Genomic DNA, 17,630 nt, shown 5'->3' on the forward strand with positions numbered 1-17,630 from the left:
GCTTTTTATCATCTTATACACCTCTGTCAAGTCACCTCTCATCTTCCTTCACTCCAAAGAGAAAAGCTATAGCTTGCATAACTTTTTCTCATAAGACGTGCTCTCTAATCCATCCTGGTAAATCTCCTCTGCACCCTATCTTCTGAATGAATCATCTGAGCGGTAGAGGCCAATAGAAGAGAAAAACAACTCCTCGTTCTCCATGTGAACTGGGGTGTGTATTGAGGAACTAAATCGTTTGAAAAAGTCTGATGATTCAATTGCTGAACCCAGTAGTACTGGCAAAAGAAAAGCTATTATTGTCAGTTAATCACTTATGAACAGAAGAACATACCAATTAACCTCACGCTTCAAGCCAATGATGATTAGACATGGGAGGTTCACTTTGGTTTGTGAGAAAGGGAGTGGTTTCCATAGTTATTTTTCAGACATTTCAACTACTTGAGAGAATTGTGCAACAATTTTCTTTACCATATCTAGTTACTCATGATGATTATCCATCAAGTAAAAATAAGAACATAAGAAATAGGAGCAGGAGTAGGTGATTTGGCCTGTCGAACCTGCTCTGTCATTCAATTAGATCATGGTTGATCTGGCCATGGACTCATCTCCACCTACCTGCCTTTTCCCCATAATCCTTAATTGCCCTACCATGCAAAAATCTATCCAACCTGTCTTAAATATATTTACTGAGGTAGCTTTCATTGCTTCATTAGGCAGAGAATTCCACAGATTCACCACTCTCTCAGAAAAGCAGTTTCTCCTAATCTCTGTCCTAAAACTACTCCCCCAAATCTTGAGGTTATGTCCCCTACGTTGAGACTCCGTACCAGTGGAGACAACTTTTCTGCGTCTACCTTATCTATCCCTTTCATAATTTAATATTTCTATTAGATCTCCTCTCATTCTTCTGAATTTCAGCAAGTACAGTCCCAGGCGACTCAACCTTTCCTCATAGTCTAAACCCCTCTCCTCATAGTCTAATCTTTTTAGATCTTTTATATGAAGTAATTCTAATCCTAATCTCTAAATTGCCTACCTGGGAAGATGCTACTGTTTTGGAAAATAAATATGCAATAAAACATTGTATGTACTTGGACCCAGTCATGATTGGAGACTGATTTTCCTTAAGTGTCACTCAAAAAAAAATACACAAGGGACTTTGAATACCAGTTATTTTTAATGTTTTTGATTGTACTCAAGATTTTTCTTCAATACAATTGTCTTTTTTTTCCCTCAAACAAATGTAACTAAATTTTTTGAAGATTCACACATTCATTCCTGAAATGGAAACTGTGTCAGCAAAGATTTATCTTCCCCAGCCCCGAGTTTATGCAATAAACTGTGCAAGCAAAAACCTGAAAAATGTACAAAGCTAAGTTTTTTGACAGCAGGCCAAAAGGAAACACCAGTTATCAATCTAGTAATGAGAAATGAAAACATTTTCATACAACATAGAAGAGCATAGCACAGGAACAAACACTTTGGCCCATAATATTGTACTGACCCAAGTAAATGAATTCCTCTGGCTACATAACCTTGATATCCCTTCATTACCTGAGCATTCATCTCTCTAAGAGTCTCTTCAACAGCTGTATCATATTTGCCTCCACTACCACCCCGGCAACATAGTCCAGGCACCCACTACACTCCCATCAACAAGTGGTTCATAGGCACCCACCACACTCCCATCAACAAGTGGTCCATAGAATCACAGCAGCATTGAAACAAGCCCCACTGCCCATCACATCCATGCCGACTATTTTACCTGCACTAATCCCATTTGCCCCCATTGGAAATATTCCTTTCCCATTTAAGTGTCTGTCTTAATGCTCAAAGTTCAAACTAAATTGTCAAAGCTTGGAATATGTTCTAATTGTATTTAACTTCCAGCACCTCTTCTGACAGCACGTTCCCAATATCAGACACACTGTGCAAGAAACTACTTAACCCTTAGATCCTCTTCGTCTCAAATTAAATCTGTGCCCCTCTGTTTTTGATACCCTCATTATGGGGGAAAAAAAAGACTTTGACCATCTCCCCTTCTGTTCCTCCTGGAATTTTGTATATCTTATCAGGTCATCTCTCAGTCTCCTTTGCTCCTGGGCAAGCCAGCTGATTCAATTTCTCTTCTTAACTCCAATCCCCCAAACCAGGTCGCATCTTGATGAGTCACATCCTTCCTTTCGTGTGGTGACCAGAACTACACATAATGCTCAACATGTTTTGTACCAGTGTTTTGTAAAGTTGCAACATAATGTTCCAACTCCTGTATTCGATGCCCTGACCTATGAAGGCAAACATACTATTAATTAGAAATGGACAGCATCAGAATTTAATTACTCTATAACCATTGGGTATATTATGAAAGTGCTCTAGAACGTCAGTCAGCTATTAATTTCCACCCATGAAATATATTAGAAAACCAACATTGGTGATGTTGTGGATGACAAGGAAGGTTGTACAAGGATGTAGATCAAATGGAAAGTTGGGCAGAGTGTTGGCAGGTGGAATTTATCCTAGTCTAATATTAGATGATGCACGTTGGGAAGTTAAACAGACCCACCAACCATTAGTGGCAACTATGGACTTGGACCACGTCTCTCTATTTATCAACATTCCTTAACATCCTAACTATACATGTTCTGGGCTCTAGAGGTACAATGCATTTTGTATTGACATCACTTCCTGTACGCAAGTTTTTTTAAAAAATATCATTTCCTGCACAGGTAATTTGGATTTGACTTGAAGCACAGGGTGGAAAGGCATCCATCTCCATCATCTCTTTATTTGCCCTTGAAAAAGCAATACCCTTTCACAAAAAAACCTGAAGGAAATTTCCATCTCAGGTGATTTTTGAGAAAGTGCTTAACTCACTGCATTGCTTTATACATATGCACTGCAAGGGCAGTAGAGTGAATAGGTAACTTGTCTTCTAAGGCATTGCCCGTGGACTGGAGACATGTCTGAATGCCATAGACCATTATGTGGGCTTGTGACCAAAGCAAAATCAATTGCCAAGACCTGGAAGTGACATCAGAATGTGGCTCATCAATCATGCTGTCACGATACTCGAATGAGTGCACAGCATCTGGTAAGATGGCAGCACATGCAGACACAGCGGCCTCTCAGGGGCTAACCAAAGGCGCTTTATTCTTTATTAAATGTGTTTTTTTTTAATCATAAGCCTACACTGGACTCCAATAACTATGAGTACAGCAGGTCTACCAGAGCAATGAGCTGTTCATTGTTTGGAGTAGCCAGCTGGGATGTCGTAGGAGTTGGCCAGGGTGTCGTAGAAGTGGCCGGGAGTTCAGAGAAGGTGAGGCCGGCCACTGGCTGTAGGAGGACAGTCGGGCTGCCGGGCCACGGTGGGAGAGTCGCAATGGGATGGGTGCTGCTGCAGTCCAGGTGAGGTTAGACAATGGAGGTAGTGTAGTGTGGTGTCTGTGCCCAGTTGGGGTAGTCTCTCCCGCTGATGCTGCCTTCCAGTGTTAGATCGGTAGGATTACAGGCTGGACTGCTCAGAATCATCAATTTGCGGGACTTAACGCTCAGGGCCTTGGACTAACAACGTGTTTTCTTGTGTGACTATGTTCTTTTTTTCTCTGTCAGTATTTTGAACGTGCGTGTATGTTTTGCACGTTGGCCCCAGAGGAATGCTGTAGCATTCCGCCGCATCCATGAATGGTCTGAGTAACTATTAGACAAAATTCCATTTAATTAACATAATTGCTGTATGAGCCCGTGCTGGAGCAGAAGTGGGAAGAATGAAAAAGGCTTACACTAAGCTCAAAGTTGAAACGCAAATGGAGAATGGTGGAGAGAGCATGTGTCGAGGCTATATTAAACAAGGAGAAATGTGAAGCTAAGGCAGCCTCAGCACTGTGTGAAGCAGCAGCTGACTTAGACAGTGGTGAATCTATAACCAGAACCAGTCATGCTTTGCCATAACAACCAATGTATCTTACCAAAGAATATGTCCAAGCACATTTTGGCTATAAAAGTGTGCTCCACGTCTACAAGGAGAAGTTGTCCACACCACACAGCCAAAATGCCTTCCACATAGTCCAGGTAATGACAAATTAAGTCTGTGGCAGCAAAGATCCACAACACCCCCATTCTGTAATTCTACCACAGCAAAAACCTCAGTGAGTTGCTACTTGCATCCATCTCAGGGCACACATTTGGCAATCCAGTTTCCACAATGCTCCCATTCAGGAGCTGCAGGTGCATGAGCATTGGCTTGGTATCTGGCTTGTCGGGACCTGGTCACAGCGGGACTAAAAGTGTTCGACAGCCAGTCTCCCAGTTATCAAGCTTTGCCATTGCCATGGAAGGACTAAGTCTCAAACCTAGAGAAGAGCTGGATCTTCTCTGTAAGTGGCCTGATAGGAAGTCACTACAAGAAGGGTTAGAGTAGTTGTTTGGGCTTTTACTTTGAAATATAGCCCTGCCAACTTTTATTCTGATTGAGGTGCCAGCTTTAATTCTAATGGTGAGGCCGCCTTTAAATTTGAAAGTCAGTTGGACCATGTGAGAAGATCAGCCATTTTGTTTTGACGGGGCTTTTCAATCAGACTGAAGCAGATTTATACGATCCTGTGTTGTCTTTCCTTTGTATGCGTCATCATTTGTAAGTTCTTACAGGGCAGGTATGGTGGAAAATCTCCAAAGACTAATGGAAATGAACCCAGAAATGAAAACACATCTGGGCAGCCATCAAGAAGCAAAAGGTATGTAGAAGAACAACTGTGTGATCAGACAGCTGTGAGTGAAGAGAGTGTCAACACCGTATTATGGATATTTTACATCTAGCTTCATATATTAATTTCTAATAAATTTGTGATTTAATCATTGTACGTTTGCTGCATTAAATATTTACAGCATTTTTCTGGTTCTTTTTTTTTGCGTGTGCCTGCATGCATGCGAGTCTGTGCGTGTGTGTCTGCGTGTCCCTCCGTGCGTGCATCCGTGATGATGGATTTTTTATTGCTTTTTCCAAGGCGCAGAGAGAGAGAGAGAGACTGTGCAGCACGCCACTCCTCACACAGACATTTTCTCAGTATTTTCCCTCTGTTTTACGAGTTGCGATCTCGACACTCAACCTGGCACGGATGGAAAGCGTGCTCGGGGGCAGACCCGACTAGTTTCCAACGCGGGAACCTCTGCTCCTGGGTCCGGCGCCGATGTCGTTGCGCCACCAGCTGGCCCGCATTTTTCTGGTTCATTCTCAGTTTTACTCTTACTTGATTGAGGAGTTTCATAGTAAAAAAAAATGCTACCCAGCAATAATAATAATGAGTCCGGACGAAGGGTCTTGGCCCAAAACATCGACTGTACCTCTTCCTATAGATGCTGCCTGGCCTGCTGCGTTCACCAGCAACTTTTATGTGTGTTGCCAGCAATAATACAGGGTACACATGAGCGTGTGAGCGATTGCATCAGAGACCAAGCCAATGTCTTAGTCAGCAGTCTGCTACACAACACAGAGTCAAAAGTCACAACACTCAGGAGATTGAGGCTGAGAGGGAAAATGGATCAGCCATGATAAAATGGTAGAGCAGACTTGCTGGGCCAAATAGCCTAATTCTGCTCCTATATCTTACGGTCTTATTCAATTTACCTCTTACACTTTGCCCTTTGGAAAAAGACAGCAATCAGCACACTGTAACTAGTGGTCACCCTCCAGTAAATTGCTCACGGCAAAGTAGAACTTCTGGCCTCAATGAGTAAAAATATGTTTGGAGAAAAAAGGGTGCAGAATTTATGAAAAGAACACCTCTCCAACTGCAAAGCACGGGGGTAGATCGATCATGCTTTGGGCTTGTGTTGCAGCCAGTGGCACGGGGAACATTTCACTGGTTAGAGGGAAGAATGAATTCAATTAACTACCAGCAAATTCTGGAAGCAAACATCACACCGTCTGTAAAAAAGCTGAAGATGAAAAGAGGATGGCTTCTACAACAGGATAATGAACCTAAACACTCCTCAAAATCCACAACGGACTACCTCAAGAGGCGCAAGCTGAAGGTTTTGCCATGGCCCTCACAATCCCCCGATCTAAGCATCATTGAAAATCTGTGGATAGACCTCAAAAGAGCAGTGCATGCAAGACAGCCCAAGAATCTCACAGAACTAGAAGCCTTTTGCAAGGAAGAGTGGGTGAAAATCCCCCAAACAAGAATTGAAAGATTCTTAGCTGGCTACAGAAAGTGTTAACAAGCTGTAATACTTGCCAAAGGGGGTGTTACTAAGTACTGACCATGCAGGGTGCGCAAACCTTTGCTTCTGGCCCCTTTCCTTTTTTGTTATTTTGAAACTGTAAAAGATGGAAATAAAAAAGTAATTGCTTAAAATACTAAAGAAATGTGTCATCTTTAACTTTATGCCTTTTGGAAATCAGGTCATCTCTTACTCGCTTAGCTATTCACAGTACAGAAATTTTGACCCGGGGTGCCCAAGCTTTTGCATGCCACTTTAACTCTTACTTGCCTGTCCAGCACCAAACAAGAAACACAGCTACGTTTAAAACAGAAAAGAGAATGCCAAGGTTTGACAGTAACGATCCACATCGGCCGCCAAGATTTAATATCCCATGGTACAAAGGTAGCAGAAGGCCGACCAGAGTTTTCAATCGTGATGAATGTGGCAAAATGTCTGGCATGCAAGGAGCTCACAAGCACTGGCCTATCATACTTTGATGACCATCCAGAAAGTTATAGAGTACGGAAGTCATCTTTTAATAGTACAATCAAAGACCTCGATCTTACAACTGGTGAGGAATTGGACGTGCTGTCACTGTGGCTTGGTATGGAATCCTCAGGCTATGTTGGGTGCTTTAGAGTAGTTTACACAGGCAACCCAGCTGCAGCTTAAAGAATGACGTGGGACAGGCTTGACAGATGTTACAGTGCATCATTGGTAATAGACAGTGCACTTTTCAAGAATTGGGTAGCTTTCCAAAGTTTTCAAATAAGGATAATGTGAAGTTAAGAGAACTTCGGGATCTGTTAATGGAGCTGCTTTCAGCAATGGTCATCTGCCTGGCTTGGCTTATTTAGACACTGCCCACAGTGTTAGTCCTTTTGCTGCCACAGCTTTTGCAAGAGAAATGGATTTCTCAAGGTTCAAGGTACAAAAAAAGAGAATGGAGTCACATATCCCCCGTTTTCCTTCTTCACTGATTTTGTCTGCTGTCAAGCTAAAATAAGAAATGACACCTACTTCACTCTTCCCGGCCACAGCTCATCTTGGAGCAAGAAGCTTCATCTGAGGCACACAAACATTAGGACTCCAGTGTCAATGCCTAAAACCAATGTCTCCCAATTTACAACTCAGAACGAATCTCTACTTACAGATAACCCAGCAAACACTGTCCCATCCATTATAAACCTCACCCGTTGTGAAAGAGCCGTGGCTTTAGGTTAAAAACCATTGAGAAACGAAAGACTTACCTGATAGAGCAAGGGATTTGCTTCAGATACTGTTCTTCATCATCCCATCTCGCACATAGCTGCATAGCCACATCAAGGTGTGATGAATGCAACAGTGGGGTCATGTTATGGCCCAACATCCTAGTCCTCCTCTGCAGGCATCCAACGTTTTAGATGACACTTCAGAGCGTGGTGGGGAGGAAGAGAAAGAAACTTTACCATCTGTTAACTTTTTATACACAGAGATTTGTAACAGCTGTCATTTGTAAATCCTGATCGAAGATATGCTTAGTTAAAGTATATCATAAAGGGCAACGAGAGAATGCTTTCCAGATATATGCAATGCTTGATGACCTGAGCGACACATCTTCAGCCCAGTCAGAGTTCTTTGATCTGTTTGGCATTCATGGCGATTCATCATCCTACATCTTGAAGACCTGGGCTGGTGTAATGGAGAGATCAGGAAGAAGAGCGACAGGTTATCAGATTGAAGTGTGAGATGGTGGCATTACTCTTACACTTCCAACACTGATTGAGTGTAATGACATTCTAGACAATCGCAAAGAAATACCAACTCCTGAGGCTTCTCTCCAAATCTCACCTCAAGGGTCTTGCTGAACAGATCCCACCTCCAGATGATAAAGTACAAATCCTACTTCTGCTTGGGAGAGATATCTTCACAGCACATGTGGTCAGGAAGCTTATCAATGGTCCTACTAATGCATGCTTCACACAGAAGCTGGGCCGACAATGGGTCCCTGTGGTGATATGTGTTTAGGGAAATATCCACAGACCTTCTGTTCACAGCTTTAAAAAAAACATTCTGGAAAATGGAGATCTTCTCTGTTCAGTAGAGACCATGTTAACCTTAAAGAGAAGGTAAACTCCAGTTCACAGCCTCAACAAGGTCTCTTGCAAAGCATCAGTATCAGTGGAATGTCCCAAAATAATCTGCCTCCTGAAGTAGATGTGGCAGACGCTGGACTTGGTCTTAGAGAAGAATTAGGAAGGGAGAGGGATGCAAGGAGTACCAGTCCTTGGACCAGGAGTGCAGGGATAAAGGATGGAGGACATGGCTATTCACTGCAAAGATCAGCTGTGGAGGGTTCCCAGCGAGGTCGGCATGGAGGTTGCTGTCTGCGCTGGGCCTTGATCAAAAGCAGTGGCGTATCTAAGGTATGGCAGGTGCCCTGGGCGCCACTGAGCAGTTTCTATTAAAGTCAGACAAGCCATCCAGATAGTGAAAAAATAATTTTCTTCAGATGTATGATCTGTCTTTGTTTATCATGGGTGAGAAGTACTAGGATGGCCTTATTTCAGAGCATTGTGTAAGACGACCATGAAATGTTTCTTCACGAAGAAGGAAAGTGGAGCTGAAGGACGGAAGAGACGAAAGTTGGAGGCGGAGGAAGCCAAGAAGTCGAGCAAGTTCTTCATGCCCTTCTTTGAAAAGCCCAGAATAAGTAGTTTGACAAGTTCCATGGAGTTGCCTGCACCTGCTACAAGTTTGTAAGAAACCGAAGGTGGATCAAGTACAAATGCATCACAAGCCGAGGAGGAAGTCAAGTCAGATAAATCCGAGTATGAGGAAATTAAGAGTGAGGCTGCCACAGAGAATGTGGACATGGCAGGAGGAGAAGGCGATGGTGGTGGTGGTGATGTTGAGTTTATTGACAAGATTTTACCTGATGAGATTGAACCTGACGACACTGAACCTAGTGAACTGGATGGTGTCAAAGAGCCTCAAACTGTCGTACCAGAAGTGATTGAACAGCATTACAATGGACTTCTGAAGTTTGACAAGGATACTGGAAAAGCAATTCTGCCTGACGCGTTGAGAACAGAAATAATAAAGCTGGGTTCGAAGTATTTCCAGAACATTGAGGGGCCTTTCCTACCAACAAATAACCGCTCAATGAACAAAACTTGGTTCAAGAGGAAATTGGGAAATGGTCATGGTGAGGAAGTGACTCGCTCACGGCCGGTCCATTCCCCTTCTAAAAAGTCTGCATTTTGTATCTGTTGTCTTCACTATTCCCCTGTTGTCTTCACTATTCCCAGTCAGACTCATTGGAGCAGGAAAGTGGATTCAACCAGCGGAAAGCACCTGAAAGGATTAGTGTTCATGAAAATGCCAAGAATCATCGGGAATGTTTCACACAGTGAAAAGAAATGGAAAGAAATTTAGCTGGAAACAGGAGTTATTGACGCAGTATTCCAGTCACAGATTGAGAAGGAAAAGCAGAAGTGGTGTGATATCTTGACGAGAATCATTCACTGCATAAAATTCCTTGCAACACAGAACCTGGCTTTGCGAGGACACGGGGAGTCACCAGCTAGACGATGACTCCAATGTGGGAAATTTCCTTGGCTTACTGAAACTACTGGCCATCTTTGACCCTGTCATAAAAGAACACCTCACTCATTTGGAAAGTCATCCTGGATCCACGTCTTATCTTTCACCAGGTGTCCAGAACGAATTCATCCACATGATGGCATCCACTGTTTGCCACAGTTTATTGAGAAGCATTCGTAAAGCCAAGTACTATGGTTTCACGTTCAACTCGACTCCTGATCAGACACACCGTGAGCAGATGTCAAAAGTAGTGAGGTATGTGGAAGTCAATTTTGAGAGGAAAACAGTCCATGTTAGAGAGTCCTTCCTTGGTTTTGTCCAGATTAGCCAGAAGGAAGCTGAGAGCTTGGTTGAAGACATCTTGAAACAGCTAGAGAAGGATGAAATGCAGCTACAAGATTGTCAGTCACAGAGCTATGACAACGCTGCTGTGATGGCTGGACACAGAAGTGGTGTTCATCAAAGAATAAGTGAGAAAAACATCCTGGCAGTGTTTGTAAATTGCGACAATCACTCACTCAACTTGGTGGGTGTACATGCAGCCAAATAGGATACAACGATGGTCACGTGTTTTGGAACCATTGAAGCTCTCTACATGTTTTTCTCTTGTTCAACACAGCACTGGGAAAAACTCAAAAACGCCGTGCCTGTGGTTGTTAAGTTGGAGTCTGAAACCAGGTGGAGTGCAAGGACAGAAGCAGTGAAGCCCGTCAACAAGTACCTTGAGGAATACTTCAAGTTCTTCAGGACATGATAGACAATGAAAACGAGACCAGTGAAAAAAGAAGTGACGGAAGGCAGCTGAATAACCGCACGTTGAGTTACGATTTTCTGATTTTGCTAGGATTTTGGAAGAAAATACTCATTCGCATTGACCGTATTCAAAAGAGGCTACAGGATCCTAGCATGAACTTCCACAATGCCACGCTGGATTTGAAAGCCCTCCGAGATCATTTTTATGATCAAAGAGAAGTGTTGGTCAGTGAGTCACTCGAAGAAGGAGTCGGTCTCTGTCAAGAATAGAATATTGAAGTTGAAAGACGTCAGAGATGAAGGCAACAAATGGCTGATGAAAACTCAAGAAATGCTGAAATGAAGTCATGAAGGGAACACTCGACTGTCTTCACAGAGAAATGGACGAAAGGTTCACTCGTCTGCATGACACTGACGCCAAGTTTGGGTTCCTTCTCGATGTTGAGGGACTGTGTTACGGTGCCGACAGTAACGACCTAAAGAAGTGCGAAAATTTGGGCAAATTGTACAGCTCTGATGTTGATGGACAGCAGCTAAATGAAGAAATTCTGGATTGCAGAATGTTGCTATCAAGGTGGGTCAACATGAAAATATCAAGACCTGAAGAGCTTCTTGAATTTATTGTTCAGTACGGAGATGAGAGCATCTTCCCCAGTCTTCACATTGCTATTCAGATAATGCTAACCATCGCAGTTTCCATTGCCAGCTGTGAGAGATCATTCAGCAAGTTAAAACTAATACTTTCGTATTTGAGAGTCTCCATGGGTCAAGGCAGACTCTGTGATTTTGCTCTGCTGAGTGTAGAAAGAGAAGAAACTGAAAAAACTGATTTTGATCACATCATAGACCAATTTGCATCAGTGAAAGCAAGGAAGGTGCAGTTATCATTTTCATGTAGTGCCATAATTTGTTATTTAAAAGATTAACAAGCTTGACTTGTATTTTTGAGCTGATATTATGGTAAAGTTATCTAAAAGATAGGTGTCAGATGTTTGGACCGGGGTACAATTTCAGTGCTTGCCATAGGCGCTATTTTCCGCAGATACGCCCCTGATGAAAAGATCAAGAACCAGGCAGCTCACAGGATGGGGGAGGAGGCAGAAAGAGCAGGTGAGAGGAGTGGAGCTGGAAATTAGGAGCAGATGGGCAGTGACTTGGTCACCTCCACTGACCTACCAACTGGAGAGTCTGGTGGTTAAGGTTTGAAACACTATGAGGGTTGGGCACCACCTGATGACATCTGCTCTTGGCCAAAGGCTATGGTTACCTCATCAGGTAACTGAAGAGAGCACCCTGGTGTATGATGCAAGCTAAACGCAGTTTCTCTGGCCAACGTCCAATTTCTAGGCTAAACCGCAGGGCAAATCCAGGGTATGGCGGAAAAGACTAATGGAACTGGTCCCAGTTCCAGGCAGCCATCAAGAAGCAAACGGTACGTAGAAGAACTATGGTGTGATCAGGTAGCAGTGCATGGAGGCAGTGTCAACACAGTGTATTGTGTAGAGCATGTGGTTCCCAATGAGCCAGCAGCTGTGTGAAATGCAGTGAAGGACTCTAAGGTGCAGAGGTATATCAACAGCCAAGGCTGCACTTAGAACTTTAATCCACCACACATCTCACACAAGGGCGACACATGGGAGCACATGAAGGAGAATCTTGGCCTCTTTTCGGATGTTCACAGAATTTTCCAGCTTGAGTCATGAAGTTCCATGTACTCATGGAAGAAGTAACGGCAATTATCAATTTCAGCCCATTCGTTCAGGTCTCAGCAGATGCAGATTTACCTTTGATTCTTATTCCTGCTATACTTCTCACAGTGAAACACAGTGCACCACCTCCAGCTGGAAACTGTACAGAAAAGGACCTCTATAAACTGCAAAGGCGTCAAGTACAGAATTTAGCTGCTCAATTCTGGAAGCGATGGAAACAAGAATTTCTGCAGTCAGTGCAAGCTTGCCATAAATGGCGAAGAGTCATGCTCTAACATTGAAGAAGGTGATGTTGCACTTCTGAAGGACAGCAGAGTGGCCTGAATTTACCAGTATGAGGGAAAAGCTTCCAAGGCAAATGCTGCTCTAAAATGTATCTAGCCAATATCTACCCAAAAGATCACCCTGAACAAAAAAAAATAATGGCATAGGTGATATTAGATGATATGAGCAATGTGTCCTTGGTAAAATCAACATGCTTTTACATATTCAGTAGTCAAAGTTCTGTTTCCCCATATGTTTTAAAGACATGTTCTGCAACATCAGAAGTTGTAAGAAGAGCCAGTACTCTCATTTGAAATAGAGTTAAAGGGAGGGGGACCCTCCTTACACTTATCAACCCTCACTGAGTGCGACCACCTTCCTAACAACAGGGATGAAATGTCAACTCCTGAAGCTGCACATGTTCATTCACATCTTAAGGCCATAGCTGACAAGACTCCCCCACTTGTCTCTTCTGCGGAGATTCTCCAGTTGCTTGGCAAGGGACACTATTTCGTCCACATAAGGTACATGAGCAGCACAATGATCGGCACAATCACCTTATGCCCAACAACTGGACCTGGGTTGGGTTATAGTGGGTACAGTAAACCTTGATGGTGCTTATCAGCTCACTGTCACACATTTAAGACTAATGTCACCCAAGACATTTCGGACCCTGTGAGAGTATCAAAGAGAAGATTGTACGCAAGCAAACCAAGTGCCCTGGCATACTTACCTCTGCTCAACCAGATTAAGGCAAATTGGTCTTCAGTCAATAAGTAAATGATTATAAGCTGGCACCTTTCATCGAAGATGAGGTCTTCCTTTGAATCATGAACAAAGAATTTAGCAAAGACAAGTCAAACAGTTGGGTAGCACCCCTTCCTTTCCACTCTCCACAACAACTACTACCAAACAACAGAGAGCAGACTCTTTGCCGACTCATGTCCCTTAGTCGCACATTGAGAAGGAAACCAGAAATGAGGATCATTACATGGAGAGTGTCTTCAGGAACAATCATGCTGAGTTAGCACCTCCACCAGATCCCAACTAAGAAAACTAGTATTTGCCCATCTTTGGAATTTACCACCCCCAGAAACCTGCACAACTATGCAACATCTTTAATTCAGGTGCTTAGTTCAAAGGCATATCACTGAACAATGTGCTCTTGCAGGATCCAGACCTCAGAAATGGTCTGCTCGGGTCCTCATGCATTTCAGAACTGAGTCCATCGCAGTGATGGCAGACATCGAACAAATGTTCCACAGCTTCCTCGTGAGAAAGAATCATGGAGATTACCTCAAATTTTTGTGGTTTCATTGCCACCAACTAGACAATGAGAGTCTGGAGTACTGCACAAGAGTTCATGCATTTGGTAACTGTCCCTCATCAACTGTGCAACCCATGGCATTAAACGGGCAGAAATCAAGGGAGAGAAGGAATTCAGGATTAAAGCACAGAGGTACATAGAGACATTTCTATGTTGATAATGATCTTAAATGGGGTGTATGGGGTGTCTAGGGTGGGGGAGCACCTCTGGTGGGGGGGCCTGCCGTGCCCTTTTCAGGGCAGTTCTTCCACCTTTGGTCCCCACCTGGCGCTCAGCACTCACCTGTGGCTCCAAGTAGCTGTAACACGTGCAGCGGCCACACCCCTGGTAAACTGTCTCGGCAGACGGGCCAAACCAGGTGAGGATAGCCGACAGGTCTTCGACCCTCAGTGAGGTAGGGGATCTGTCTATCCCAGCGTGCAAAGTCTGACCCTGACAGATTGAGCGGAGGAGATCAATTAATAATCAAACAGTCAAGAACGGTCAAGAAGGCAGGCCCAGCAGGCGTCGTGGAGCGCTAAGAGCACGACAAGACACTTAGGCTTCTCTTATCCATATGTATTGGGCTTGTCCTAGTTTGGAGAAATTTTGGAGAGAAGTCTTTTTAACTTTATCCTATATTCTTAATTGTCACTTAGAACCTAACCCTTTGATTGCTCTTTCTGGCACCTTGGGTGACGTTGACATACATTTGAGTCTGACTAAACGTCGAACATTATCTTTTGCCCCTCTTTTGGCTAGACGTTTAGTTCTTCTTAGGTGGAGAGATGTTGCCCCACCCACTCAAGCTCAATGGCTTAGAGACATTATGTCCTGCTTAGACCTTGAAAAGATTCATTATTCAATTCTTAATTCGGACATAAAGTTCCGTAAGGTGTGGGGTCCTTTTCTTGAGTATTTTCATAATTCCTTTTTAGATTAAAGATTTATTCTCCTTTTTTTGTATTTTATTCCCTTACTTTCAGCTTTTTTTCCTGGTTAAATTTTACAGTTTTTTTCATGTGAAATATATTACAGTTTAGGTAGTAGGCATTATACTTTTTTAAAATATTTACAGCTCTGTGGTGACAAAAGCTCTGTTTAACTTTTTTTACATCGAAATGGTTGGCTTGGAGTTGCGTAGTGGGAGGGTGGGGAGGATACTAACTATATATGATTTTATTTTGGGTGCTTTTTCTGTACTGTTATGAATTGTATATTATACGTTTATTTTGCACTGTATAAATCTCTTTTTTGCTGTTGGGTTTTTTTTCTGTTGTATTATAGAAACTCATTTAAAAAATTAATTTTTTAAAAATGGTCCAATGGTCAAGAAGGCAGGCCCAGCAGGCGTTGTGGAGCGCTAAGAGCACAAGATACTTAGACTTCCTAGTCATCGACCACAGCAGGAGAGGTCTCCAGCTGTAACAGTTGTCCGTGCCACTGGATCAAGGTCTCTTCTGCCGAGAGAGTGGGATTGCTCCTGTGCAACGGCTGTTCTACTTAAAACTCCATCACGCACTGGTTTCTGTTGTGCGATTCATCTCAACCCAAACTCAACTTGTGTCTTCTCTGAATCCGAAGGACTACCAATAATGATCTTAAATATTTTCTAGTGCAGTAGAAGCAATCAGCATGCTGAAAACAGTGCAAGACATGTTGGTGCAGTCTAATCTCAGACTGCATACAATCGCATCCAACCATGCTGAGGTGATGCAACATTTCCCATCTGAAGCCCTGGCCAAATGTCTACAAAATCTCACACAGGACCTCCCTCCTATGCAGTACAGTCAGGGCCTTGGGTGGGGCCTCATTACCAACAACCTTGTTTTCCAGGTCACTGATGTCAAAAGACCCATTATGTAATATGGCTTGATATCGACTGTGTTAAGAGTGTGAGTGTGAGAGTGAGAGAGAGTGAGTCTGAGTGAAAGAGACAGACAGTGTGTGTGTGTGTGTGTGCGCGCGCAGCCAAGACCCTATTCACACCTGATTACAAACGTCAATAAATGAGGACAATGTTAATCCTACATAATGGTTGACTAGCACAGCCTGGACATTAATTATCACCTGATTTGATTTTAATGAATCAATAGCGGATTACGTAATTGGTAACCAATTGGCACATATACCCCCCCCCCACACACACACACACAAACTGACTAATCACAGGACACATAAAAGACGAACGATGTAGATCACCAACATTTCATTCGAAGTTGCACTGATGACATTGCCTAGCTAGGTAGTGAAACATCTGCAAGCTAACAAGCCAGCTCTGCAAGCCACTCAACAACATCCTCAACCTGAGCTACAAATCCTTTCCAACATCTTAAAGAACTATGTTCTGACTGATCATGCCAAACAGGGCTACAAGCTAATCAGCTCACCCTTTCCTCATGGTTAACTGGTCCAGCATTTCTTGTTGATCCCCACCAGGAACGACATCAAGGTTGGTATTTTCAAAGTGATATGTTTAAAGACTGTGTAGTAAGACTTTAAGACCAATTTCTGACACCATCCTTCTTTTACCAAAGATTTCATGAAATGATCATTTGACTTTTCGTTTCAGAGGTTCAGTCTGACATCCTATGGATGCCAAGTGGGGAGTGTTCTGGCCTCTAGAGGCAGAGTTGATTTTGTATGGACATGAGCTGTTTTTTTTTATATATCATTTCATGTGCAGGTAGACCATAAGACAAAGGAGCAGAAGTCTGCCATTCGGCCCAGCGAGTCTGCTCCGCCATTTTATCATGAGCTGATCCATTCTCCCATTTAGTCCCACTCCCCCGCCTTCTCACCATAACCTTTGATGCCCTTGGTAACTTGGATATGACTCGAAGCACAGGATGAAAAGACATCCATCTTCATCCTCTCTTTATTTGGCCATGAAACAATATCTTTCACAAGTAAGATCTCATTCAAAACCCTGTAGGAAGCTTCCTTCTCTGGTGATTCATGAGAATGTATTTAGCTCACTGCATAGCTTTCTACGTATGCACTGTGAGGGCAGTAGAGTATATGTCTTAACACCATTTGACTTGCCAAAATGCATCACCTTTGCTTTCATAATATATCTCCTAACCTTTTCTGACACTGACCATTTCTAATTAATTTACTGTTCGTGCAGCTGTTGTTCTCCTCAGTTGGGAAATGTGCTTCTCCAGAGAGGAAGGAGGGAAATCTAATCATTGCTCCAGTGTTGTCCTTCGCTATTAACCCTTGTCACAATCATGACATGGATGGTATCTTTGAGTGAGGGAATTCACAATACGTTACCATACTTGTAATATTGATTTTCATTTTATCTGTTATTGGTTTCATTTAACTTTAGCAAGCAGCATTTAATTTTCATACAATTCTGAATCAGCAAACCACTTGACTAATATTCATGTATCATGAATGTTCCAAAAATAATCTAACGGTGCAAGAGAACCAGCATTTGTCATTTTGTTCAAAGTACAATTTCTTGCTGGGTCTTCAAGAGATGTTCCACATTACATCTCAGTTTTTTTGCCTCATCCTCCTCCAGCTTTTGTTGGATGATTCCGCACACTCCCTTGGCACCCAGAAGGCAGGGAAGACTCAGAAACACGTCAGCTTTGATCTTGTGTTCATCCTGAAGTATGAATGGAACAAATATAACAGTGCAGAAGACTTTAGTTGGTATAAAGATACAAGCCTGGATGTGCGCAATTACTCAATAAAAGGAAATCAGTAAAAGAGGTATCTTAATATATAATCATTCTGAGATTTTCCCTCGTTTCTCTGGAGCTGAACAAGAACTCTCACTGAAAATTTACCTA

General features: G+C 42.9%; 1 protein-coding gene across 1 annotated transcript in view; it reads right to left on the reverse strand.

Moving 5' to 3' along the window:
* Positions 1-1,178: 1,178 nt before the first annotated feature.
* The window catches only part of LOC134353604 (L-lactate dehydrogenase B chain-like), a 46,882-nt gene continuing 30,430 nt past the window's right edge, over positions 1,179-17,630 (reverse strand). Inside the window, exon 9 of the mRNA XM_063061708.1 lies at positions 1,179-17,443. Coding sequence (XP_062917778.1) covers positions 17,279-17,443 — 165 coding nt within the window. The 3' untranslated portion in view covers positions 1,179-17,278. The remainder of the gene's footprint in view (positions 17,444-17,630) is intronic.

Source organism: Mobula hypostoma, chromosome 11 (assembly GCF_963921235.1).
Source record: "Mobula hypostoma chromosome 11, sMobHyp1.1, whole genome shotgun sequence".
Taxonomy (NCBI): Eukaryota; Metazoa; Chordata; class Chondrichthyes; order Myliobatiformes; family Myliobatidae; genus Mobula; species Mobula hypostoma.